The 26,195-nt window shown below is 39.3% G+C and overlaps 1 protein-coding gene across 3 annotated transcripts in view; it reads left to right on the top strand.

Annotated features, from left to right (window-relative positions):
* Positions 1–26,091, top strand: part of NEBL (nebulette) — a 341,920-nt gene extending 315,829 nt beyond the window's left edge. For all 3 annotated transcript variants that reach the window (XM_032425493.1, XM_032425494.1, XM_032425495.1), the window contains 2 exons: positions 18,844–18,950; positions 20,786–26,091. In XM_032425493.1, the coding sequence (XP_032281384.1) occupies positions 18,844–18,950; positions 20,786–20,962 (284 nt within the window). In that variant the 3' untranslated portion in view covers positions 20,963–26,091. The remainder of the gene's footprint in view (positions 1–18,843; positions 18,951–20,785) is intronic.
* Positions 26,092–26,195: the final 104 nt, after the last annotated feature.

Here is a 26,195-nt window from a genome sequence, read left to right as displayed (position 1 = left end):
CTCTCCTAGCAAATTTCAACTAGACAATACAGTGTTGTCAACCATTATAACCACGTTATACGTTAGATCCTCAGAGCTTATTCATCTTACAGCTCAACGTTTGTATCCCTTCCCAACTTCTCCCTATTTCCCCCACCCCCCAGCCCCTGGCAGCCACTTTTCTACTGTTTTATGAGTTTACATTTTTTTTCATTTTAAGATCCCTCCTTACTACAAAGTTTTAAAAGATCTCCTTTCTCTACGATTCTAGTGAAGAATTTGTCAATTAGTTTTGCTCTCCTGTAGATGAGATAGACATGGGCGATCTCCCCTTTCTGTGACTGCTCCTCTAGCAAAGGGTTCAGTAACTTCTTGAGTTTTTTGATTTTGGATTTGGGGTTATGGATTTCTCCCTTCAGTGTCCTCTGTGGTTCTGGAGGTACAGAATAATGTCAATGCTTGATGAGATGAACAAAACCCAAAGCAAATACAAGAAGAAATTTTGATCCATCTTAGTCAACTTTACTCAGTCCAGCATTTTGGAGTTGATGCAATGTACCTTAGAGACTTTGCCTGAGCAGTGACCCTTCTCCTTCCTCTCTGTACACCCAACACAGCCTTCATTCATTTATTCACCAAATGTTAATTGACTGCTCTTTGTACACCAGCCAAGAGCCGGAATCCGGCGATGCGAATAGCAGCGAGCAAAAGAGATGCGCATCTGCTCTAAGGGGCTTAGAGTTTGGTGGGAGACCCTGACATTAAACAGATACTGACCCAACTAATATATAATTAAGAACAGAGTAAGTGCCGTGAGGGGAGAGCATGGGGGCTACAAGATGTATAACAGGGGAATTCCATCTGGCCTTGATGTTAGGGAAGCCTTCCCGGGGAAGGAAGATTTGAGCCGAAATGCCAATGCTCAATGCTGTTAACTAGGCCAAGGGGGCTTTGGGAGAAGAACGCCTTTGAGAGAGAGAACAGAACACTGAAATGATGTGTCAGTGAGATGTTCAAATGGAGGTGTCGAGTAGGCAGTCAGAATTCAGAGGGAAGGCTACACAGGATACAGCTGTGGGAGGAGGCGATGAGAAGGGCCTGGATGAACCTGCGTAGAGAGGGAGAATTCAGACCCCCTCTCCCAGATGTGTCCGGTCCCTCAGCACCTGTGGACTCCCTCCATTCTCCACCTCCAGCACTGCACCGTGAAAACCCACTGTTGTTAGGTTATCCCTTCTTTCTCTTCCTAAGCCACACCTTCTTTTTTCTAATTATTTTTAGCAAAAGGACCCTATACCCTGCCAAACTGAATGAGAAAATGTCTCCATTGAAAGATGGTATACATAAATATTCTTACAGTTATGGCAGAATGTAAGAGTAACACATTAATAGGGAATAATTACGTTTTTTAAAATGGAGGAATTTCAGACTCCATGGAAGGTGGTGGCGGGGCAGTGGGGGGGCGAGATTTCTGGCAGGAAGGGGGTGTCTCAGGAGCTTAAATAATGTCTTATAAAATGCCTTTAAAGATGCCTTGTCATGCTCATCCCCCTGTTACGGGGCCAAGATGCTCTGCTCTTAGTGATATTCCCTATTTTGGAAAATAGATATTGAGGTATAAAGCAAAGGTAAAGATGTGCCAGTAAGTGTTATAATGCTCATCCAAGTGATGGTGTACCCACAAGATATCTGCATTAATTCAAAAAGATTTTGGACTACATGGGAGTATGCGCCTAATTCTATTTATTTTAAGGGAAGCAAGGCACATTCTATCAATTGGCACCTTATGTCTGTATTCAGATGATTAGTGACATACCAAACCTAATATGTTCAAAACAATATCCCTACTCTCCTCCTTCCCCCCAGCAACCTGTTCTTTCTCAGGTCCCCAGTTTGCTAAGGGACAACTGCAGCTGTCCAGGTCCTGAGGTCAAACTCTGTGGAGTCATCCTTGGCTCCTGTCCTTTACTCACACCCTCCTCCAACCCATTAGCAAATCTTGTCAGCTCTACCAGGAAAAATGCATCCAGAATCCTAGCGCTTGGGACCCCCTCTGCCTCGGATCTTCACAGTAGCCTCCGGACTGTTTTCCTGCTTCTGCTCTTGTCATCCCACGCTGCCAACCCTCTGCCCCGCTCTGTTCTCCCCCTGGCGGCCAGAAGGAGCTTTCTGAAACGTAAGTCAGATCATGTCATTCTTCCGCTGAATATTCTGCTGAATATAACCCAGATCCTCATCACTGCCTATAAGGCCCTCACCTGCTCCGGGCCCTGGCTGCTACCCTAAGCTCGTTTCCTCCCATTCTCTGTCCACCCCCACTGTCCTGTCTCCCTGCTTTCCTCAAACCTTCCAAGCAAACTCCCACTCTGGACCTTTGGACTGAACTTCTTCCCTGCCTGGAACGTTCCCTCTCATCCCCGTATTTGCTTTTGGCTAGTCCCACTTTTTTTCCACGATTCTGCTCAGATGTCACTTTATCAGAGAGACCCTCTCTAACTACCAGAGATAAAATAGCACCCTTTCCTTCCCTGTCTGTTCTTTACCCTCCTTTTTTCCCCCCTCCGTTAGCATTTGATACCACCTGAGATATTATATATCTATTTGTTTATTTGCTCATCTGTCTTTGCCTCGCTAGAATAGAAGCCCTACAGAAGGTGAATACATGAAATGACCAAATTAATATTTTTTCCTGCTCATTCTTTTTTTTTTTAAATTGAGGAATGATCGACATATAACATGGTATTAGTTTCAGATGTATAACAAACTCATATCTTAAAAACTAGAACTGCATCTATAAATATATATAGTATAATTATTTTTTAAAATACAAATCTGTTGTGGAAGGCTCTTAAGGAAATTCTTCCATTTTTGTTCTGATGATGTTTTGATATGTTTCAAAGACATTAAAGCATAGCTGGAAAAAAAAAAAACCTAAAATGGAAACATTCCCAGTGTTGTTTTGTTTTGTTTTCCTGATGGGGAAGGGAAGGAGTAGTATCCATGACTTTTCGGTTACTTTGAAATTCAGGGTCCTCTTTGAAATGTGTACTATGCTGGGCCCTGGTAAGGAGGTGCTGATTGACTCCATAGAAGGAAGAAACTTTTATGGTCTTGATGGCTATTTGATGAAAACCTTTAGTGTCTTGAGTAAATCATATGTATTGGTTTAAATGCCATTCTAGAAATTGAAAAGAATTTTAAAACAGTACTTGTTAGTGGTTAGATGAAGAAAAAAGAAAATGTAAGTATTTACAAATGCCATTTTTTCTTCCAGATTTTGGTGATTTTTTTAACATCTACATTAGGACTTTATATGATGAAATGTGCTAAGTCCCAGAGAGAGGCTCTATAATAGTGGGTTCTCTCCCTGCCGTTGAGGGGGTGTGTGTGGCCATGCCATGTTGTAGTGGACACGGCACCAGGCCACAGGACAAGACTGTGGACTTCACCCTAGCTCTCGCCCACGTGGCCTGAGTTCTCTGGAGGCCATCTGACATTAGACACAGAGTCCACATCTGTAACAAGAAGGATATAGGACAAGAACTCTCTAAGATCTTTTACATTTTCCTAAGCTAAGTGCCATAGATTTAAATAAATCCCCCTCCCCCCTGCCCTTGCTTCTCTATGTATGAGAATGTGCTTCTGTTCTAAAGGTGATCCATTGTATTTTGTGAATTAAGTGGCCGGGCAGTTGGGAGAGTTAGAGTTTTAGGGTCCTTCCTATGAGTCAGAAGAAATTGTTGGGACAAAGGGTTAAACGATTGGCTCCTTTTCTTGAGGCAAAAGTACCATGTTTTCATCGTTCACATTTGGTTTTCATGAGCATTAGCATAGGGGCCTTCTCTTTTAAGTCTGTATCATTGTTTTCGTTACGTGTTTCTCGTGATATTTTCCCCCTCTTGCTTTGATTGCTGAATATTTTCATTTTCTTATGTGATTATTTTGGGCTTTCTTACTTTTCAATCTGCTTTCCAAGGTATTAAGTTACCAAAGGATTTTCATTTTACATCTCTACTGTGTTACTTTGATTCAATAAAAGAGGCTTTTATTTAAACTTGATCTAATTTTGTTTTGATTCTTGAATAGTATTATTTGAAATTATCTTTATTGCCTTTTGGTATCAGATTAGGTTAACTTATTTTCATTTGACACACAGTTCCGTGACTGGCAATACTCCTGATGGTTCTTGCTTATTTCACTGAAAGGTTTTCTTTGATCTTTGTGTTTGTCTTCAGTTCACTTGCCTGCAACATCTATTTGCCTTCTGGTACTACTTTGTATTTCTTCGGTTGCCCCAAACTCACAGTGGTCTGTGTTGCTAGTATTTGTATGTGTTTGCAATCTTGTCCAGTGTTTACCCTTCTCGGTTTGAACTGGCGTTCCATTTGGCTTCACGTATTTTGTGTTTTCTGATTCCCTCTGGAGCCTATGAGGGTATGGGAGGGAATGGGGGAGGAAAAGCAGATGCACTTTTTAAAATAGACATTTGCAGTTTTCCAACCTTGTGAACTTTTCCATTTTGTTGTGAAGGACTCTGATTGGGATGACTTAGTCCTGCCTTCACTGATGGACAATGTGCTTCTGAATTCGGTGACTGCGTCAGCTGGGCTGTGCCTTTAACATTCCAGCTGGTGCACTGTGTCTTCAGAAGAGGTTAGGTTGCAAGAGATGCTTCAGTACATCCTGGAACTCTCAGTAGACTGTGGACCAAGAGGGTGATGCACCAATTAGGGAGCCAAGTGCCCGAAACCTATGGGTGTTTTAAAGGCACCCACACCTCCATCTGTTCATTCACCAAACATTTATCTCCCCCATGTGTGAGACTCTAGAAACAGAGAAAATAAAGATATAGTTATTGTCCTTAAATAACTCACATTCTGGTGAGAGAGCGAGATGCATTAACCCATTGCGCTCAGGAAGGCATTGTGATGGAGTGACACTTGGAGTTAGAGTTAGCCAGGTGGGGAAATGGGAAAGGAGTTTTTCGGCAGAAAAGCAGCATACGACAGAACACAGCACATTGGAAACTTGGCGTACTCTGGGACATCTTAAGCCCAGGGGCTGTATGTCCAGGAAAGGGGCTGAAGACCAGACCAGAGTGTGGGGAGTGTCAAGCCACAGTCTCTGCAGAAACAGTGTGCAACCGAATGTCTTTTCTGGGCACTCTGCTTGGGCTCTGTCCTGCAGAAGATATAGAGGCTATGTAGAGGACCAGTTCCTGAGACTGGTAGGTAATTGGGTCTCTGACTTGGAAGTTTAACCCACTCTGGGAGCTTGTCTAAGGATCTAGTCTGCATTGGATGATTTAGATTCTGCCAAGAGAATGGACTCCTTGGGCATCATGTGACCAGAAGGCCTTCTGAGCAGTCTTGTAGAGGGGCTCATGGTGCAGAGACAGCATTGTGGGTTTTTATTTCAAGTGTCACAATGTCTCTTATGGTTGACATTCATCACTGATGCAGAAGAGCAGAAACACCAAAATCATAGCACCTTCCTACTCTCACGACTTTCAGACTCCAGACTCCATCCTGCTGGATGTTGGATAGGCATCTCAAATCTTATGTCTGGAACCAGTGTGTTATTTCCTGTCTTCCCAAACAAACCAACAAACAAATATCTGTTCTTGTCTTTGTTCACCATCGCAGCTGATGACATAATCATTCAGAACCATATGCCAACAAAACTGGTGACATCCTTGTTGCCTTACTTCCTCTCACGTTTCATATTCAAGCCATCTGTAAGCCCGTTGGCCCTGCTCACGACAGAGATGTCCCCAATCCAGCCACTCCTCACCAGGTCCAGTGCTCCCTGAGCAAATCCCATCCCATCCCATCTCTTTGACAGGTCAGAAGTAGGCTCCTGGTCTTTGTCCTATCATCCTTGCCCTCTTTGATCTGGCCTTTGCCCAGCTGCCAGTGATCCTTTAAAAACCTGCATCAGATCTCATGACGCCCTTGCTCAAAATTCTCTAATGGTTCCACTCACGCTTCAGCTAAGAACCAAGATCCACAGGCTACAAGGTGTTACATGTCTGGCACTTGGTCATATCTCCAGTTTCATCTTCTCCCAGACTGTCTTCACCCGGACCTCCTGGCTGTCTCAGCATGGTAGGCCTTCTCTCACCATGGGTTCTTGGCCTGCAACAGTCGCAGGTGCTTTGTGGCTTCCCTCCCTTTCTTCAGGTCTCTGATTAAATCTCAACTAATTAGAAGTGCTTTCCTTGACCTCTCTACCTAGAAAGCTCTCAACCCACATACACCCATAACTCCCTATCCCCTTACCCTGCTTTATTTTTATCTATAACTCTTCTTTTAAGGTTTACTGAAGCATAGTTGATAGACAACATTTGTACATAGTTAATGTCTAAATTTTGATGAGTTTGGACATATGCATATACCCATGATACCATCACCACAAGCAAGGTACTAAACATATCCATCACCTCTAAAACTTTCCTTTTGTGTGTGTGTGTGTGTGTGTGTGTGTGTGTTTGGTTTGTGTGTGTGTGTGTGTGTGAGTGATAAGAACACTTAACATGAGAGCTATCCTCTTAACATCTACAATACTCTGGAGTGTATTGTTAACTACAGGTATTGTGTTGTACAGCAGATCTCTAGAACTCATTCATCTTCATAATTGAAACTTTATACCCATTGAGCAACAATTTCCCATTTTCCCCTCCCTCTGCCCTTGACAACTGCCATTCTGTTCTCTGCTCTGTGAGTTTGACTATTTTAGACACCTCCTATTAGTAGAATCACACAATATTTGTCCTTCTTTCATTGGCTTATTTCACTTAGTATAATGTCCTCTAGGTTGATCCATGTTGTCACAAATGGTAGGATTTCTTTCTTTTTTAAGGTTGAATGATATTTCATTGTATGTATATATCATTTTCTTTATCCATTCATCCGTCAATGGCCATTTGGGCTGTAGGCATATTTTGGTTATTGTGAATAGTTCTGCAGTGAACCAGGAGACACAGATATCTCTATCAGATCAGGGAAATGCAGATCAAAATCACAGTGACATATGACCTCTTATCTGTTAGATGGGCTGTTATCCTAAAAAACTCAAAAAAGCAAAAAAAGATAAATGTTGGCAAGGATGTGGAGAAATTGGAACTCTCATACACTGTTGGTGGGAATGTAGAATGGTGCAGCCACCATGGAAAACAGTATGGAGGTTCCTCAAAAAATTAAAAATAGGACTATCTAGCATTTCCACTTCTGGGTATACATCTATTACTCTTTTTACTACCTGATATTTCATTATGTATTAATTAATTATGGCTCCCCCAGAATATAATAAACTCTATTAGAACAGACTCTTTCTGCCTGCTTTGTCCTGAATTCTATAACTAGTATCTAGAACAGTACCTGCAAAACACTTAATAAATATTGTTGATACATACATATATTCAAATTAAAGTCTGATCTGAAATACAAAGGAAGAGCTTTGCTACATGTGCTATATCACTAAAACTTGGTATTAGTCTTTATGAAGTCTAATTAGAGCTAATTTGGTTGAGAGTAACAGTGCAAAAATAACCCTTATTATAGTTTCTTAAAAAGTAGAAATGTCAGATGTATCACTGAAATATAACATTGTAACCTCTGTTTATTACAAAGCCTGAGTCAGCCAGTGACCTTTCATAACCAAGAAATCAGTAAAGTATTTCTACATTAACACTTCGGTTCTCATACAAATACTTCTCATTTCAGGGTTTATTTCACTTGTGACAACTGTCCTTAATAGGAACTTAATAAAGTGAAAGTGCCCATCAGAATTCTGAAATCCGTACCTTGCATGGCTTCTGTCTCAGTGTACTCTAGTTTATTGTTTGGTCATGAACTCCATGGTGGCAGAGAATGAACGTGCCAGTTAGCTCTCCTTCCAGTACCTAGTGCAGGACCAGGAATGCTCCACAAAGAAATGGTGAATGGAAGGAGACAAAGTGCAAGGAGAAGTCATCTCTTCCCTAGACACAGTGAAGACCGCAGAATGCTCCCTTAATTCCTAAGGATAATAGCCATCATTAAAATTTCAGTTTGCCATTATATTGAGAACAGAAATATCAAATGCAGGCACAATAATAAACTCTTTGTTTTGAAAGTGATGGACAGGCATCGAACGAGCAGTGTTTTGAAATCTCCTTTAATATGAAGTGTTCATAAAGTCACAATCTGTTGCTCAGTGTCTGCATTAATTTTTCTGTTGATTCTCCCTGCCCATTGAGGATTTATGTTTTATGATTTACAGATGGCATTCTGCCCCAAATTCAGTGTTACTGGTTTTTAATGGTGAGCGTGGCTTTAAAATTAGATAACTGGAACAACCAACTAGGAAATGCACTCCGGAGTTTGAACTCTTTTGCCTTCATTTAATCTAAATGTACCAGTATTTCTCTTGGAACCAATACTTCAGTTTTCTGGTTATTGATTGGCAACCCCAACCCTCTGAAAAACTCCAGCTCCTTCCTAGCCTGACTTCTGCAAAGAAAATACCTTTAACAAGAAACTTTCAGTTGTACTATTTCCCTACTGTATTTGAGCGTCGTTTCCAATATGAATTCGAGAAGTGAGCAATATCCATCAAAAAATGACGTTTTAAGTGTCTACATTGAAGGTAGGAAGATTTAAAGAATTGATGACTGAGATACTTCTGTGATAAATGGCTGAGATAAATTTTTGTGTGAAATTAGCCTATAGGAAAATAAACGAGTCCTTTATAATGTAAGATCCTATTGTTGGTGATTACATGATCATATTTAGCCGTCTAGCTAGTGTCTATAAAAAAGCCTATAGGAAAGCACACCCTGCACACTGTTAGAAACTTTTAGTTAGTTCAGTTGCACCCCCAAGAAAAAGGTTCAGGATTCTGATTGAATTTGAAGTCCTTAGAGAAACTCATATTCCTGGTATCATTAGACTGAGAATGAAAGAAACGTCATAATGTCTCCTGAGATTAAGAACTCCCCCCGCCCCCCAAAAGAAAGAAACGTCATAAGTTTCCTTTTCTGAGTGTGAAGTTGGGAAAAGGATCAAATACTAATGAATAGCACTTGTTCCAAGATGCACATGTGTCTTTCATTGATTTGCCAAAATTAAATCAAAGGGTTCCATATGTGTATGAAGGAGAAACATCTGACACTTAAAGTAGCAAACAATAAAACATTAAAAATATATTTCCTGCGAAGCCGAGCTGATTGGGGAAAAGAGAAGGTTTGATCATCGGGAAGGAGATAGATGTGGCCATGGCATATGCGTCCAAGGGGAAAACTTTAGAAGAGTTTTGTAAATGGTAAAGTGACGCACATGGAGAGGGAGAGAGTAGCTTTTCCATATTGTTGAACATTAGTAATGAAAATGGAAATAGTCATTTTTGGTTCGTATGGATCAAATTTGATGTCCAAATTGGGTAATAGACTGAGTATACATGTGTATTTACCTATTTGTCTTAGATATAAAACAGTCATAATGTTACCTTTGTAGTCATGAATTTCCTTGCTCTCCCCCACTTCCTGTTTCATCCAGGTGCCCCACACCCCTCTGCCCCAAGCCCCAGGCTAGGAGGTCATGGGGATTGGATCCTGACTTTTACAGGAACTACTTAAAATTGCCCCAGGCTGCTGCAGCTGGGGGTTGTATTGAGTTTCTGCATTTTGTTTGGTCATTATCTCCTGTTGCCCCAGCTCATTGTTGTGTGGTTCTCCCCTTGTGGCCAGATTCCCTACTCCTTAGTGCCTAATCCTGTTCCAAAAATATTCCTGGTCCGCCCATGCTACATTTTTCAGACATTCTGGTTTTTGATCTTTATCTTCCACCATATATCCGACCCGTGTGTACTAAATTTATTTACTAGCCTGTCGGAATCTTACCTGGATCCTGTCTACATGTCTTTAACACTATGTGCCTTTGATTCCAATGACCTGTTGCTCAGCTCCCTACCCGACTGTGACTCTTACACCTGCCTCTTTCTTCAGCCCCAGCCACTTCCCTTAAGCTGAAGCTTGGGCTCTAGAAGACCCAGACAATCCTTTATATTCATTTTCCTACATTTCCCTATCTTCAAATCATGTCAGGGACACATTGGTTCCGTTTCACATATGTCTATTGGTTGAAAAAAGTATACTTGCTCATTTAGAAGTGTTATCATTATTGAGATGTGTGTACATATGATATTTAGTGTGGTTTGTCACTAAAGACATCTCATGTAAAACTGTATTTGGGAACTACTTGTGGATTGGTCATATTTCCTAAGAGTCAGTATTTGAATTGATTAGTGCAAGAATAAACCAAATGCATATTCTGTTTTTAAGTCTTTAAAAATATGTTACAAAAAACAATGCTACATATATTTATCCAATAAGTATTCACAAAATACCCTCTACAATGGCATAATGAGACTTTCTTTCATTGTACTTGAATAATGAATTTTTCTACATGAGATTGACTTGCACAGTATTGGTGGTGGTGTTCACTGAGGAAAATTGGGATTTGCTATGAGTTGACTTTTCAGTCATGGCATAATTTGTGTCTGAAAGCTGGATTCAGTGCTATGATTTACCTAAATGGAAACATTTATCCCCGTGTCCCTGCTATCCTTAGGTTCTTTATTGCCTTCATCTTATCAAAGAACTGCCCCAAATTATGTCTTTCTTGTCAGAAAACTACAAATATATATATCTCCATACTGTGCATTCCTTTATTTTCATTTTGGGAGATAGCATGCATGTGCACGTGTAGACACAGATACATACCTCATTGATTTTGTGCCATGAGAACATTATTCAAGACTCTGTAATTTGGGGCAGAAATTATCTCCTTTTCCCTCAGTGACAATCCTGCTTATATCTCTGGTTTGTGTTACAGTTATAAGTTGGGGAGTTTATCCTGAATTATATAGCTAAAAATGAGAAACAAATCTGAGAGAAAAATACACAAGTTGATATTTAAATCTAATGTAAGAGTAAATTGGCTAGATTATTCTGAAGCAAAATAGCAGATATTCTTAACTTTAAATCTCTCTAGTTCCGTTCAAACTACAGTATGTCTTGGTTCAGTTCTTCCAGAGAATATTCACAGACTTATTTTTTCTAGAGAAAAACCAGTTAGTCTTGAAATCAAAATATACTGCTTTTCTGGGCTTGTGAGGCTAAGTTTAACTGGCTGATCATTTAAAAAATAACTAATTTTGTGTTTCTTTTTTTGATATTTAGGAACAGCAGAGCCCCAAAACAATACTTTAGAAATTCTTACTTGGGGCAACTAAGCCAAATATATAAATGAAATGGTCAGATGTAATTCATATATGCATAATTTTAAAAAGTACATAATCTAGTTAATAGGTAATTAGGAATCTTTAAATATCCAATTTATATTTGACTAAAGCAACATTATAAATCTATTATTTAAATTTAGAGAAGAAATAGTTAAACAATCTTCTGGACTTAATTATGTTTGCAACTAAATTCTTAGCACGTCTATAGAGCTTGTCACTCTTCTGATGCTGATCTGGGGAAGTAACATTTTGCACGCAGTGTCCTACAGAAGGATTTTGAAAATTGTCAGGTGGCATCATGATGGGGGTCTTCCTTGCTCAGTGGGAGAGTGGTTGAAGTCATATTAGGAGATGTGGCTTGAACACAGACTTGAAAACTGTTCATACAGGATAAGGTGACTGAATGATGATTGGCCAGGATAAAATAGGATACTATTGGCAAAGGGAAGAAGAAACAAAGATTACACACACACACACACATGCACTCCAGAAACTTACCAGATGCGAAAATGACCCTTAAAAGAAATCTGAAAGCCATTGCTTCAGAAACAATGCTATTCTCTATGATTTGAGCTAACTTTTCCAAAAGTGAATGCATTATTCTCACTATAATTTCTTCCAGAGATGTTCTAGCACACCTCATCAACCACATTCACCTCAACTTCCTGTGGCCTTTATACCCCCAAGTATACTTTTCAGTGAGAAAAGTCAGTGTGAGCGAGTCACCTCTGTGAGCAGAACGAAGCTGCCCCACACACCTCTCCACGCATTAAACCTCTTTTCTCTCGGCTTTCCCTTCCCCTCACTCCCGTCTTCCCTGCCGCTGGAGTGAGTGGTCAACTGTTACTGAATCCCTGTAGCCTGCAGATTCTCCATCTGTAAAATGGGCACTTTGCCATCAGTAAAGTGGTGACAGTTTCTCCACCTAATGCACGTGCCACGCTACGCACAGGGCCTGGCATGTTGTAAGTAGGGCGACCAGCCGTGCTGATTGGCCTGAGACCAAGGGGGTTCCCGGGGAACAGAATTTTCTCTGCTGCAACTGGGCGAGTCCTGAGCAAACCAAAGTCATCCGCCTACTTGTAAGATTTCATTTACTCAAATTTTATTATATTCATATTTGATATTCCTTGGAAAGCAGAAGTCCTGTGATACATATCTCCCCCGCTAATTTTCACAGGGACACATACCTAGGTGATGAAATATTTTCACATGTTTTGAATTTTCTCAAAGGAGGTTTGCAATACCCTCTAGTAATAGCATTTATCTAAGAACAGAAAATTAAAACCAAGATGGTATTGGGGTCTAGATGGAGAAAATTGTTAGGAACTTATCATTGGCTTGAGGGATAATTTTTGCATCTGTAAAGACATTTTTTTTGGCTGCACGATTCCAAACGCCCCAGCCCCCCTTTCCCTCTGAGATGGTAACCAGGTCCTGTTCTGGTCAGCCCCTGGGAAGTGGGGTCAGCTTCCACTGGTCAGCCCTCCCTGGGTGGTGTCCCGTGGTGCTTGCCTTACCCTGAGTGCTGCATATTAGTGGCTGGGTTATTCTCCAGTGAGCTTCCTCTTACTGAGATTTCTTCCCAGGATCCCTACTTGCTTCTCTGGTCCAGGGTTGAACATTTGCCTCCACAAATACAAACAAGTCATGGGGGGAGATACGTGTTTTAGCCCCTTCCCGCAGCTACAACAGACCACCATAGACTGGATAGCTGACAAACAACAGAAATTGATTTCTCGCTGTTTTGGAGGCTGGAAGTCTGAGATCAGGCTGCCAGCATGGTTGAGTCTGGTGAGGGTCCTCTTCCCAGGTTGCAGACTGCTGTCTTCTCCGTGTGTCCCCACCTGATGGAAAGAGAGCTAGCTAGCTCTTTGGCCTCTCACGGGGGCACTAATCCCATTCATAACGCTCCATTCTCATGACCTAATCACCTCCCAAAGGCCACACATTCCCATACCATCATCTTAGGGGTTTGGATTTCAGCGTATGAGTTTTGGGGGTGGGGAACACAAATATTCAGTCCATTTCAGGGGGAGAGCAGGAATTTGGGAATAGCATGTATAGGGTCACATGAGCCTCTAAATTTGTGTTGGGCTGGGGAGAAGGAAGCTCACAGTAGCTCAGTGGTTCTTCACCCTGGCTGCCCATTCAATTGCTTGGAAGCCTTCAAAAATAAGACACCAGTGTTCAGTCCCTTCCATTCCCACCCCAGAAAGTCTGATTTAATTGGTCTGGGGGACCTGCTGGAAATTCAACATATGAAATAGTAATGATTGCTTTTATTTTTACATATGATTTCCAAAGTTTGAGCACTTGTTTTGTATGGCAGTGATGATTATGCATGTCTTTTAAAACTTGGTGGTTTCAACTCAATTGTAGATTATCTCATTTTTATGTTAAAGTCTCTTTATTCATAGTTTATTATGCAGCAAGCTGGTTTTTTAAGCATTTGTCTCTTCACAGCTTATAATTAAAAACCAACAAACTAAAACCTGGAGGCAATCTGGCTTGTTTCTGTCTTCTGCAGTCAAGGAGAACTTTCTATAGTGCTCAGAATTCTATCAGATTAAAAAAAATCATCTTGCTGCTGTATTTGGCATAAATGTGGATTTAGCACTCACTTGGGGCTTGTGGAGAGAAGCAGGTGCCATGAGGGCTTGAGGCTCTGATTTGGAACCCTTGATGGCACCCGAAAAAGTTATTTGAACAAAAAGGCCCACATCATGGGCTTATTTGATGACCGATTAGCTCAACCATTTTGCTCATAGCCTAGATGAGATCTAATAAGGGTTTAGCTCATTATTTAGTATTTACTTCACAACCAGCAGTATCTTCATACTTTCTCATTTATAGTCATGTCTTCATTCATTTTAGCAATTCCCTTGTGACTGTCCAAATCCAGATTCTTTGTCCTTAAAAAAAAAAGAAGAAAAAAACCCCCCACAACTCATTAAGTTCTTAGACCCACATTAATTGATAAAACTGTAGTCAACTCTTAAGAAAATATGACAGTAATGTCATTGCATCCTATATTCTTTATTGGAAAGCTTCTGAGGGGTAATTTTTCCTTATTCTGATTAAAAAAAAAAAAAGTAAGCCTGTGAGAAAACCCCCAAGATTATTTTCTCTATTTGTGTTACATCTATGTTAACTAATTGTTACAGACTGAATGCTTGTGTCCCTCCCAAATTCACATGTCAAATTCCTAACCCCCAGGGTGATGGTATTAGGAGGTGTGGCCTTTGGGAGGTGACTGGGTCAAGAGGGTGGATTTAGTGCCCTTATAAAAGAGGTCCCAGAGAGCTCCCTCATCCCCGTCTGCCATTTAAGGACTCAGGAAAAGGAATCAGTGTATCTATGAACCAGGAAATGGATCCTCATCAGACACTGAATCTGCCAGCGTCTTGATCTTGGACTTCCTAGTCTCTAGAACAGCAAGAAGTAATTTGTTGCTTAAGCTGCCCAGTCTATGGTATTTTTTATACTAACCCTAATGGGCTAAGGAATCAATAAGGCATTACTTTTATTTCTATTTTTGCATTTGGAGTTTGGCCATCTACTATGATGCTGTTGTCATCGTGAGGCTTTCAAAACCTCTACCTCATCTTTGAGGACATCAGACCTTTATCCTGGTGTTCATATGCAGAGACCATTGCTCTGCTGCCTTCCCGCTTAATCTCCCAGCCTCTGTATTTTATTCTCTAAAGTGGGAATGATACCTATTTTAGAGAGTTTTTCTGACAACTACATGGCAACATGGGATGCACTGTGCACGCCAATGACACTTCTATAATCCTCCTCTTCTTTTACCTACTCCATGGTCATCCCCAACAGTGGGCTGGCTTCTTTTTGAGGATTTTTCTCTTTTTATGATTGTGGGTGCATATCTTTGGTTCATTTACTCTACTGTGCATGTTTACACATATTTCCTTACTTTTCCAGTTTCAGATTTATGAAGCCTCCAAAAAAATGTTTTTTCTTCCATTTTCACCTTCTGTTTTATGATCTTCGTGTCTATTTACTTCTCTATCTTGGTTTTATCTCCTTTCATTGTAAGGAGAAGGATTAAATAGAAAATATTAGTATTGGCTGTTCGTGGAAGAACTTTGTTGTTTGCTAAAAGAGATTTTGGTTTCATAAATACTATGGGACATTCCAAATACAGCCTGAAATCCTTAGAGCTTTAGTGAGCTTCCAGATCTCCAGTCAATAAATCTTACCAATGTGAAATGAAAATTGAGTCACACTTGTGTGTTTTGTTGTTGCCTTAGGATAATGAAAGCTATTTTTTTTTTTTTTTTTTGGAGAGAGAGTGAGAAAGCACACATGAGCAGGGAGTGGGGAGGGCAGAGGGATAGGAGAGAGAGAATCTCAAATAGGCTCCACACTCAGCATGGAGCCCAGTGTGGGACCCTATCTCACGACCATTATGAGATCATGACCTTAGCTGAAACCGAAAGTCAGACACTTAACTGACTGAGCCACCCAGATGCCCCTAAAGCTATTGTTTTATGGCTTTTATGCTACTGCAATAAAAACTCTCAACCTCAGGACTCTTGTGTGGGAAGACCATCATGGAACCATCATCCATCTGTGTCAGTGCTGGTGGAATCTGACCACTGTTTTAAGGAAGAGGGCACAATGTATTTTTCTCTGATAAGAAGTCTTTGTTTGTTGCAAAATTAGCTTAACATCTTGCTTTTGCAAAACCTTTTGAGTTCCATATTTTCATGGAAGAAATGGCATACTCACATGGAATAGCTATCTTTCACCCAAATTCTTAATAGACCCAATTTCTGAAGCCATTGTTCTAAACTTCCTATTGCTTATTTTGCCTATGCTTCATAAAAAAGAAATCATGTAGCAAAACAATAAAAAAAGCAATGTCTGCCTCCTTTTAAATTGGCATTTGCTTTTAGTAAGTTGATTCCTCTGGGCTCTTAGTTATGTTTTTCATAGCTCTAATAGGAGCTTCCTAAAAACTCTTTTATTGTATCAGGTATAAAGTAGATAACAAAGTTTGATAGCCCTGAAGGAACGTGCATTAAGTAATGCAGCTGGAGAGAGAAATGGAAATAAGGGCATGAGAAGAAACTGTAAGAACGAGATAGATTATATTTACCCCGAGGTTCCGCCTTCTAAACTCTTCCCTGCTCTCTCCAACCTACACAGATTTAGGACAAATACATCACTTTCTTTTCCTGCTGTATTTGACAGTATCTATAGGTTCTCTTTGAAGGTCAGATTTGAGCAGTTGAACAGGTGTGGATATACTTGGTTTCTAACAGCCAAAATTAGAGAACACTGTTCAACAACATTCTCGAATTGTCAGTACTAGGATGATGACGTACAAACTATGTACACACAGACACATCACATCACATGAGATAGCATGTTTAAAAATATTTTTCATCATTGTCTTTTCCTGATAGTTTTCCCCCCAAATATTTTAAGATGACCATGCTTAACTCTCTGCATCAAAATGTGAAAGTCACAGTTTGATAGTGTAACAAAGGATTAAAAGTTTATTTTTTCTTAATTTTAGGTAGGTTTATGGGGTTTTTTAATTAACCTTTAGAATTTATAAATAGATTAAAATAATAATTAATGAAGCAATGACTTGTTTATGTGGCTAAGAACCAGTTCAGGCCTGCCATTCTGGGTGTGTAATTGGAGTCCTTGACTTACATATTTAACTGGAAATGCCCTGAGTATTCAGAGCCATTTCTTCAGCTGGGGAAAGAACAGATGTCCAGGCCATTATTGCTCGAGGAGGGCAATCGTTTTTGTCACCCCTCTCCTTTGATGCCTGGCATGCCTTGAACACAGTGGACAGTGATAGTTGTTAAGATTTATGGAGGCTTACTAAGTGACAGGTGATGTAGTAAGCCCTGTGCACACATTAACTCACTCAGTCAATATTTGCTGAGAGTTGAGGGAGGGAAGAAATGAATGGTCCCTGCTTCCAATACACAGCAATGGCTCTGTTCCTCAGCTAATTAAGTGGGCTTAGATATTTTTAGCGATTTCATTATTTTTTCTTCATGAGTGAATTTTGACAATATTCTTGACATCTCTTGACATTAAGTATTTAAATTGAGTTGATAATGTTAAACAGTGCTATTTTCTGAAGTATTTGATATTTAACGCTTTAATAACTTTAGAATGTACCACAGTCCAAGTTAAGAACTCGGTGGTTTCTCTTTGATGCCGCACCTAGACATTAAATAAACACGATTTCTAACAACATTGCAATATGAATTAATTCAAGAACTTAAAAAAAATTCCCATTCAACCTAATGTCATTATCATCTGGAGAACACATTTATGATTTGTAATTTTCTGATGAGTAGACTTCTTTAAATTTGATGTTCTCATGTATCATCAGAATGAACATACCACTTATAAAATAGTAATTATTCATAGTACCCAAGAATTATATCCGTTTTATTCTTTTATTATAAAAACTGTCCTAAATAAATCAACCTAGATTAATTACAGACTCAACCTGATTGAACAACACTGGCAACCTATTGTGGATTTTTATAGTAATTATATCATACAAGTTTTACTAATGTATCCCATGATTGTTCAAAACCCAGTGGAGGGTGTGTTACTAAAATCCTCTCATTCGTAGCCAACTCCTTGCTTCTGGTTATAAGTACTTATATATACTTAGAGAGAAACACAGAGTCAAGCATACATCTACTGATTTTGTGGGGTTTTTATCTAGTTTCTGTGTTGGTTTCTCTAGAATTCAGTGTTCTTCAAAACAGGAACTATGTCTTTTGATTGTCATAATTAGTGGTGAGAACAGCACAAAATGAGTGAATGCTACTTTGATACTATTTTCTTTTTCTTTCTTTTTTTTTTTTTTTGATGTAGAAAGATGTTTATGAAATTCTTTACATGGTTTGGTTTGTTAGGCTTTTGTAACATATTCAGATGACTTATTTAGTTTTGACTTACAGCCAAGATAAAATGGAGAATTTATATATTTTAAATAAAGTTTTCTTTTGGGGTATAGACTCATTATTAACTGCTAAACAAACATATGTTGCTAACCATATGCTATATTTACCATTTTTGTAAACGTAATATTTAGCTATATGTCTTGAAATATTGAGAGCATCTGTTATATGAGTATTCTGTGAAAACATTTATACTCTTGTCATTGGTTTGATGATCCACTTCAATTTTTAAAAAAATTCTTATTTTTATTTGGAAAATGTCTAAGGGGATTACATAGCTGAGTAAAAATGTGATTTTATTAAAAGGCGATGGGAACTTTTTGTTTTGTACTTGTGTTGTTTGAACAGAGCCTCTGCAGTAGAGTAATACAAGTATTTCTAATATATTTTAACTGCATGTTAAACTGATTCCCTATATATGTCCTTAATTGCTGAAATTTATACTAATCTAGATCACTTATAACACCACTACCCAGATTTTACATGGCACTGAACATGGCATCTGGTTTCAGAAGAGTGTAACAGAGCATGAAGTCCCTTGGGTGCTCGGGAGGGGTATTTTGAGGCTCGCTTTGAGGACTCTTTGTATGTGTATGTTCATGTACAGCGCCCGTTCTTCCTGGAGCCTACCAGCAAAGCCATTCCCAAGGCTATGGGTACATGCACCAGACCAGCCTCTCATCCATGAGGTCAATGCAGCACTCACCAAATCTAGTAAGTATCAGTTTGAAATGTTTCCTCTTCCCTGCTCTTCCCGTTTTATCTCCAAAATAGAAATAAAAGTGGAATAGAGTTGCATTGAATAGTGTCCATTTTCACAGAAAGGATAAATGACAACATTTTACTCTTTGTACCCTTTCGAAGAAAGCAGAAGACTTATAGAGGTAAACCACTGAGAAAGGAAGGCATGCTGTGAAAACATATAAAGAGTAAAACATACAAAACGACTGTCTCAGAACAATATCCTAGTTGTTACTTCATGATCGGTCTTAGCCAACTGTGATCTTCAGTCAGGTCTAAAAAGTACAAATATCTGGTCACATTTACCAGTTAATTTTGACAGTAATCAAAATGGCCACTAACCTCCAAATGACATGGCCAACATAAGTCTTTGAATCCTCCTATTAGAAATCTTGAAGTGCTTACAGATTCATTCATTAAATGTGAAGTTTGGAAGCAGTGCTCGAGGTTGGATGGGCATCTCAAGGGAAATTATTTCTCCAAGCTTCTGTCTGACACAGAAGCCTTAGCCTGAGCCCTGAGAAAGAGGTGGTCCTTGTAAGCAGTTGGAAGTTCTTTTTAACTGCTCTAAAATTCTTTTTGCATCTGCCGGTTTCCTTAGCCTGGTCTCTTAATTTTGAGACTGATGTTAATATTAACTGAATTCTTGGTCTTTAATTAAAACAAATATGGTAAAACTCAACTTATATTCTGGCTATGAACCCCTTGTCAGACATGTGATGTGCAAATATCTTCTCCCAGTTGGTAGGTTCATTTCGTTGATGGTTGTCTTTGCTGCACAGAAGCTTTTCAGTTCGATGTGGTCGCATGTGTATATTTTTGCTTTTGGTGTCAAATCCAAATAATCATTTCCAAGACCAATGTAGGGGAGCTTACTGCCTATGTGTTTTTCTAGGAGTTTTATCTTTTTAGGTCTAACATTCAAGTCTTTAATGTATTTTGGGTTAATTTTTGTGTATGGGATAAGAAAGTGGTCCAGTTTCACTCTTTTGCATGTGGCTGTCCAGTTTTCCCAGCACCATTTATTGAAGAGACTGTCCTTTCCCCACTGTGTGTTCTTGGCTCCTTCATCCTAAATTGACCATATATACGTGGGTTTATTGCTGGGGTCTCTGTTCTGTTTCATTGATCTATGTTTTTATGTCACTACCAGAGTGTTTTAATTACCACAGCTTTGTAACATAGTTTGAAGTTAGGAAGTGAATAATTTCCTCATTATAACAAGGATTCAGTTATGTGTCCCTCAATATTCAGACATTTACATACTAAATGTCTATCACTGATTCAAAAACCTACAAAATAAGTATATTATGTATTTTTCTTTTTTAGTATATTTTTAAGAGGAAACAAAAATTCTTTGTTCCTAAGAAAAATTCATTTCCTCTGTCAGGGGGGCCATGGCAGTGACTTGGCTCCGTCTGTCTATAGGGCAGTTTTTGTTCTCTAAAGAATGTGGAATAGGGGAAAATCTACATAATCTAAGGTCTCTGGGGTTATCTGGAGCTGGGGGAAGTTGGTTTTACTGCTTCAAAGCTTACTTTTTTATGGGCCAGTTACAGTATCTAAAGGCTTCCTCGATCCCCATTCTGTGCCCCCCAAACATTACCCTTTCTGCTAGCCTGGTAAACTTGAGATGGACGCAACCAGGATAGATGCTAGGCTCTGTTTGCCAATCTCCAGAAATAAATACACTTGGGAACATTCCTCCTGGTTCCTTTATTATATGTGAGTTGGTTTGTCGTGATTGGCATTTGTGGCCGTATTATTTTGTATCCATCGTGTGACCCCACCCCCCTTTCATTTCTCAGAGGACCTACCGAGCCATGTACGATTACAGTGCCCAGGACGAAGATGAGGTCTCCTTCAGGGACGGTGACTACATCGTCAACGTGCAGCCCATCGATGACGGCTGGATGTATGGCACGGTGCAGAGAACTGGGAAAACAGGGATGCTCCCAGCCAATTACATTGAGTTTGTTAATTAATTATTTCTCCTTGTCTTTGAGCTTTATTCTAATGTATACTAAACCCAATCTTTTTAAAAGATAGAAGATCCTTTTAAGACAACTTGGCAGTTATTTTACAATAATCTGTCTTTACTTTGACAATGAGACACACAGGTACCAGGAAGAAGGAATGACTTCTGGGCTCAGGACACCTACATTTTCAGTGATTCCTGTGCACAAAGTCTGTAGGTCTGGAGGCCCGGTGCTGCTAATTGGGTTAATGGTTTCTTTTGATTGGCTATCAAACACTTCTGGGAAATGTATTTTTGTAGACTTTAATAGAGATGTTGATTGTCCCTTAAATGTAACAAGTCTATGAAACTTCTTACCTGTCACTTTGGAATCACCAGAAGCCAATTCTCTTAATTCAGTAACACAGCCAATAATTTAAAGACCATTTAGCTTTTGAGTCATTAGGGAATTTCCAATTCCGGTGAAAATTGCCTAATGTAATAAATGTCAGGAGTGGCAGAATGACAGTTTGGTTAAAATTACATTGACTGGTGGCCTTCGGGACCTAGAAACTTCTCCCGAACAAAGACATTTCCTTGTTCCCTAGGCTGACTTGGGTCTCTTTATTTCTCATTGGTACCAAGGCGTATCCTACTCTCCATTTACATTCTGTGGGCCCAAGTCTACGCTTGACTCCATAGAATGTCAGGACCAAATAACGTCACAGCTACTCTGCAAAGGGCAAAGTTTAAGGTCATCTCTATTATTTCCCTAAGCGCTTTTACCCTGTTGCATGTCACATAGGTTCAAGCTTTTGTAACATAGGGAGCTGCACTGCCTATTATTAAAGCAAAATGTGCGGCTGATAACCTAACGGCCCTTCCCTCTAGTCGCCAGCTCATCAGAAAAACATATTTGGAAAAGTTGCTTGAGATTCTTCTGCTGCCTTGCACTCTAGTTGTGAAGGATTTACACCTTTAGGAAATAGATGTCTACTCTAGCAAATAAGTGATTTAGGTGTTTACCGAGCAGCTTTCATTAACTTAATGCCGCTGTTGATTTAAAAGTAAAGAAAACTTAGTAAGAGCCAGTGACCACAAAGTGTGCGAGAGACAACCAGTGAACAAAATGTCACCCACTCCGCATAGAGATAATCGTTGTTTTGTTTTGTTTTGTTTTAAATTTCGGAAAATGCTATTTACATCCGGTACTGGAAATCTAGCCACTGAAACCAGTTAATGAAAAGACTTCTTTTCTACTTTCTTCTGGTTTTTACTTTCTAAACCATATTGTTGGGGGGGGGGGCGGGGTGGGAGGATGAAAATGCCAGCAGAGATTTTAGGTCTAAGCCCAACAGGTTGTTCCCTAAAAGAAATTGTTGTCCTATCTGGTCAAGACGATTGGCCGGTAGTTCATAGTCAAGGTCACTGGAGAAATTAACATCCATCAGCGACTCTGTGTTTTCCTGATGTATTTGGACCTCAGCAGGGTAGCATTTGTGTAGGGCCTGACTCTGGAATTGTGATGAAGCTGCAAAAGCAAAGTTACAAAAATGTGATAAAATGTATAGATCTTGGGGTTATCTCCCTTATGTAATATAGGCAAAGAAATTAATGAAATATCCTGTAAAATACCTTTTACGGAAGTGTTTAGGAGTCCAGAAACAAATGCTAATCCATTTACACTTTTGAAAAGTGAGCACCTACTTTTTGAAAATCTAGAGTTTCATTTTATCTGGCTCAAAGAGCAAATAAGCTTTATTACACTCAGGCTGCATCTACAGGACACTCACATAAAAAGAGATGAGAGAGAAATTCAGGTAAAAAACTAGAGAGTTTTTTGAGTTTTTTGTTTTTTTTTTTTTTTTTTTTTTACAGATTCCTACATACCCAGCTGGACTGATTTTCTAGTATTGAAATGGCCAGTTATGATTAAATTAACCCCCTATCCATTTTGATGTCTTGTACACAAACCAACAAAGACAAGCTGAACTTGTGACATTCTTGCAAAAAAAAAAAATTCTGTGCGTTAAAACTGGGGCAATAAGCTTGCTCAATTTTATTATGTCATTAAGTAAATATTTTTCACCCAGACCACTTTTTTTGTGATTATGAAAAAGAGTAGTTGTTGATTAAATTTGCAGACTAAATGTAGGACAGGTACAATTTTTGAGAAATAGCACGTTTATAGGAAGCTCAAAGGGAACGGATTTGAAATGATACTTTTTATTGGGGAAAAGTCCCATAAAGTAGCAGCTGGTTGTTCCATTGTCTTTCTCATCCACTAATTTCAAGATCAGATTCATGGAATGTAGAAGTCAATAATTACTAGGGGAATAATTCTAAAATTTTAAGCTTAGCATAATGTTTGCATAGCGAGATGTTTCTGCTTCCAGCCTCTAGGAATTAAGGTCTGCTCAGAATTTAACCAGAGAGCAGTTATTTTATAATAAAGACTGTGGGAGAACATGATGTCACATGCTCCTGACGCCATAACTGGGTAGTGTTGCCACTGTTCCTAAAGCTTGTCAGGATATTGAGCATCTCAGCAGAAATATCAGAAACATATATGTATAATACCAAAGTGCTATTTTTACAGCATCATTTTTCAAAACTACGTTCTCGAACGCTTTTTCCACTTTGCACATGCCCCCCCTCCCCTCAATTTGGCGACATGCATCTCATACATAAATAACACTAACGGCTAAAGAAGGGTATAAATTAAAAAATCTGTTTTTTAGAAATCAAGCTAAAGACTGAAATGTCCAAGCACAGAGAGCATGCACCTGATTCTCTGAACGTGATGTGTTCTCAGGTTTGATAAAAGCACATGGAGCAGGTTGATACGTTTTTACAAGTTTCCGAAAACAGAACTATATGTGGATCATCTCTCGAGAGAGAAGCAGAGCAGCAGAATAGGTGACTTTTGTTGTAAGTTTTTGTAGTCAATGTTTTTACTGATTCTCGTGCTCTAAGGAAAGCTTTCTATTTCTAACGTGGCAAAATGAGTTCTTCACGTCTTCTGTTCTTGTTTAGACACCCGCAGTGTAGCCCAGTTTGAAATATTTATCTGGTTGTCAGATCCCCATGCCATCCCTGCCTCTCCCTAGGCTTCCCCACCTCCAGAGACCATACGGGAATTTGCAAGCACAATTTCTATGGGCACCTTGTATGAACATGGTTGAGATTAGACCAGCCCTTCTTCGTCACTAAGGTTCATTGCTTGAAGATGATGAAGATGCAGTTTGGGCAGGTTAACCACAGTCTTTCCTCCCTTGTCCTCTCCTGGTTGAACTTGACGACAGTCTGGGAAGTGGGGAAACAGACTTTACTAGAACAGTGAAGTTCAAGAGGTGCATCTCTTTTTCAGGTGTGTTCACCTCCGGTGAAATGTTTTTAATGAAAAGATAAAGAAAATGGGTGTGATCCTTTAATAGCGCATCCCTATATAAAGTGGATATAGTTTATACCAAAATTATAATATAGATATATTTAAAAAAAGGTGCCTTTTTGATTACCCTTGTTTATCCATGATGGTCTTGGAAAGAAAACCAAGCAAGCAAGCTTCTTATCTATTCTATAGTAATATTTTATTATACATGATTGGTATTTTTGTGGTGGGGAAGTGAGATGCTCCTGACAGATACGAAAGGTGATAGCTGATTGTATTTTTACCTCTAAAGGTGTAGAACTTTAGAAAATACTGACCTTTCCCATCTATTTCTGAAAAGTTCTTTGTGCATTTATATATAATCAGGATGCATAAACATTAATTTTAGGTTTGAGACTTAAAATACCTATTGTAAGATAGAAGAATTACGTTATGAGGCTGAATTCATTACACAAGATGAAATTCACTTCATAAATTTCATTATACCTTAGCTATATTTGCTTCTGATAATCTAAAAGCGGCTAGAGGGTGGGTGTTTTGGGTAACGAGACACAGAGGAGAGAAAACTTTAGTTAAGTAAGAAGCTATGTAAAGGAAGTTAAGAATGCTAAAAGGGAAGTCTCTTTCTGAAGTATTCCATGCCCATTAGGATCCTTTCCAGACAGTCAATTACTGTTTCTGTGGCCATCATTTCATGATGCTTAGACTGCTGGAATCTACCAGCCTGGAAGGATCCCCAGGGCAGATTTCTCTCTGGCTGTCCATATTACTTCCGTGTATTCATGGAATTCCATATGCTTTTTGCGTTTGATACATGATATCCAGCTGGCATACTGTCTACTTCTTGGTAATCCAGTTGCTGTTAAGAATGCTTGACTTTGAAGGGAAAGAGAAAACTGTATCCTAGTCCCAGTCTTCAGTGTCCATACAATGAATGGCTGAGCATTTAGAAGCGGCACCAAGTGTGTTGTGGGTTTGGTGTGGAAACGTTGGCCTTTGACCTGTGCTAAGAATACAAAATTGAATCATTGCACAGCTTGGCTTCTGTCTGCTTCGAAAATGTAGAATTGTGGTTGATGATGAACTTGCAAGACTGTACTAACTTTGAGAGCATACAGTTTTAATGAAAACACTTAATGTTTTTAAAATGAATGGGCTTATAGAATGATACAATGTTATTAATATAATTTGGCTTTTGTTATGCAAATTAACACCAGCTATTAAAATATATTTTAGTAGAAATGCTTTAATTCATGTTTTCTTTCCTCTACACTGTGAATCTTTAAGCCTTGGTGGACTAGAGCAACATCGTGCTGCCCAAAGGACTAACCTATGCAAACTAGTTCACATTTTAGTGGATGTCACAGTAATTGTGTAATATGACATTATTTCCCCCCTGCATAATGTACAGCGGCATTGAAATAAACATTAAGCCTAGCATCATGTATGTATAGTATAGTCACTCACGAACCCTTCAAGGCTACTATAATCATTAGTATTATTATTTGTTTAAAAGCAAATCGCTGAGTTATCTATTAAATCTACTTGAACGATGTCAGAACAAGAATGGCAGCTGGACGTGTTGGCCGTGGCTTCAATGTGGTCACTGCACGTGTTCTCCTGTGATAGAGCTGTGTTCAGATGCACTCTCTTCAGGGTATTACTATTCTGTCTTCTTTCTGTATTTGTAAAACATTATAACGCTCTAATTTTCCTATCTCTACACATTTGGTTTGCTTAAATAAATGCAGGATATAACAAAATGATTCTACGTCTTGGTTCTCACCTTGGTTTCTTGGAGCTTGATGGTGTCCCGGGGATGAGGTTTTTCATGAAAACTCACATTAAATCACATTGGAGACCTCTGCTG

This window comes from Phoca vitulina, unplaced genomic scaffold, assembly GCF_004348235.1.
Source record: "Phoca vitulina isolate PV1807 unplaced genomic scaffold, GSC_HSeal_1.0 scaffold33, whole genome shotgun sequence".
Classification (NCBI taxonomy): Eukaryota; Metazoa; Chordata; class Mammalia; order Carnivora; family Phocidae; genus Phoca; species Phoca vitulina.
The sequence above is the reverse complement of the archived record's forward strand: the minus strand, read 5'-3'. Positions and strand labels throughout refer to the sequence as shown.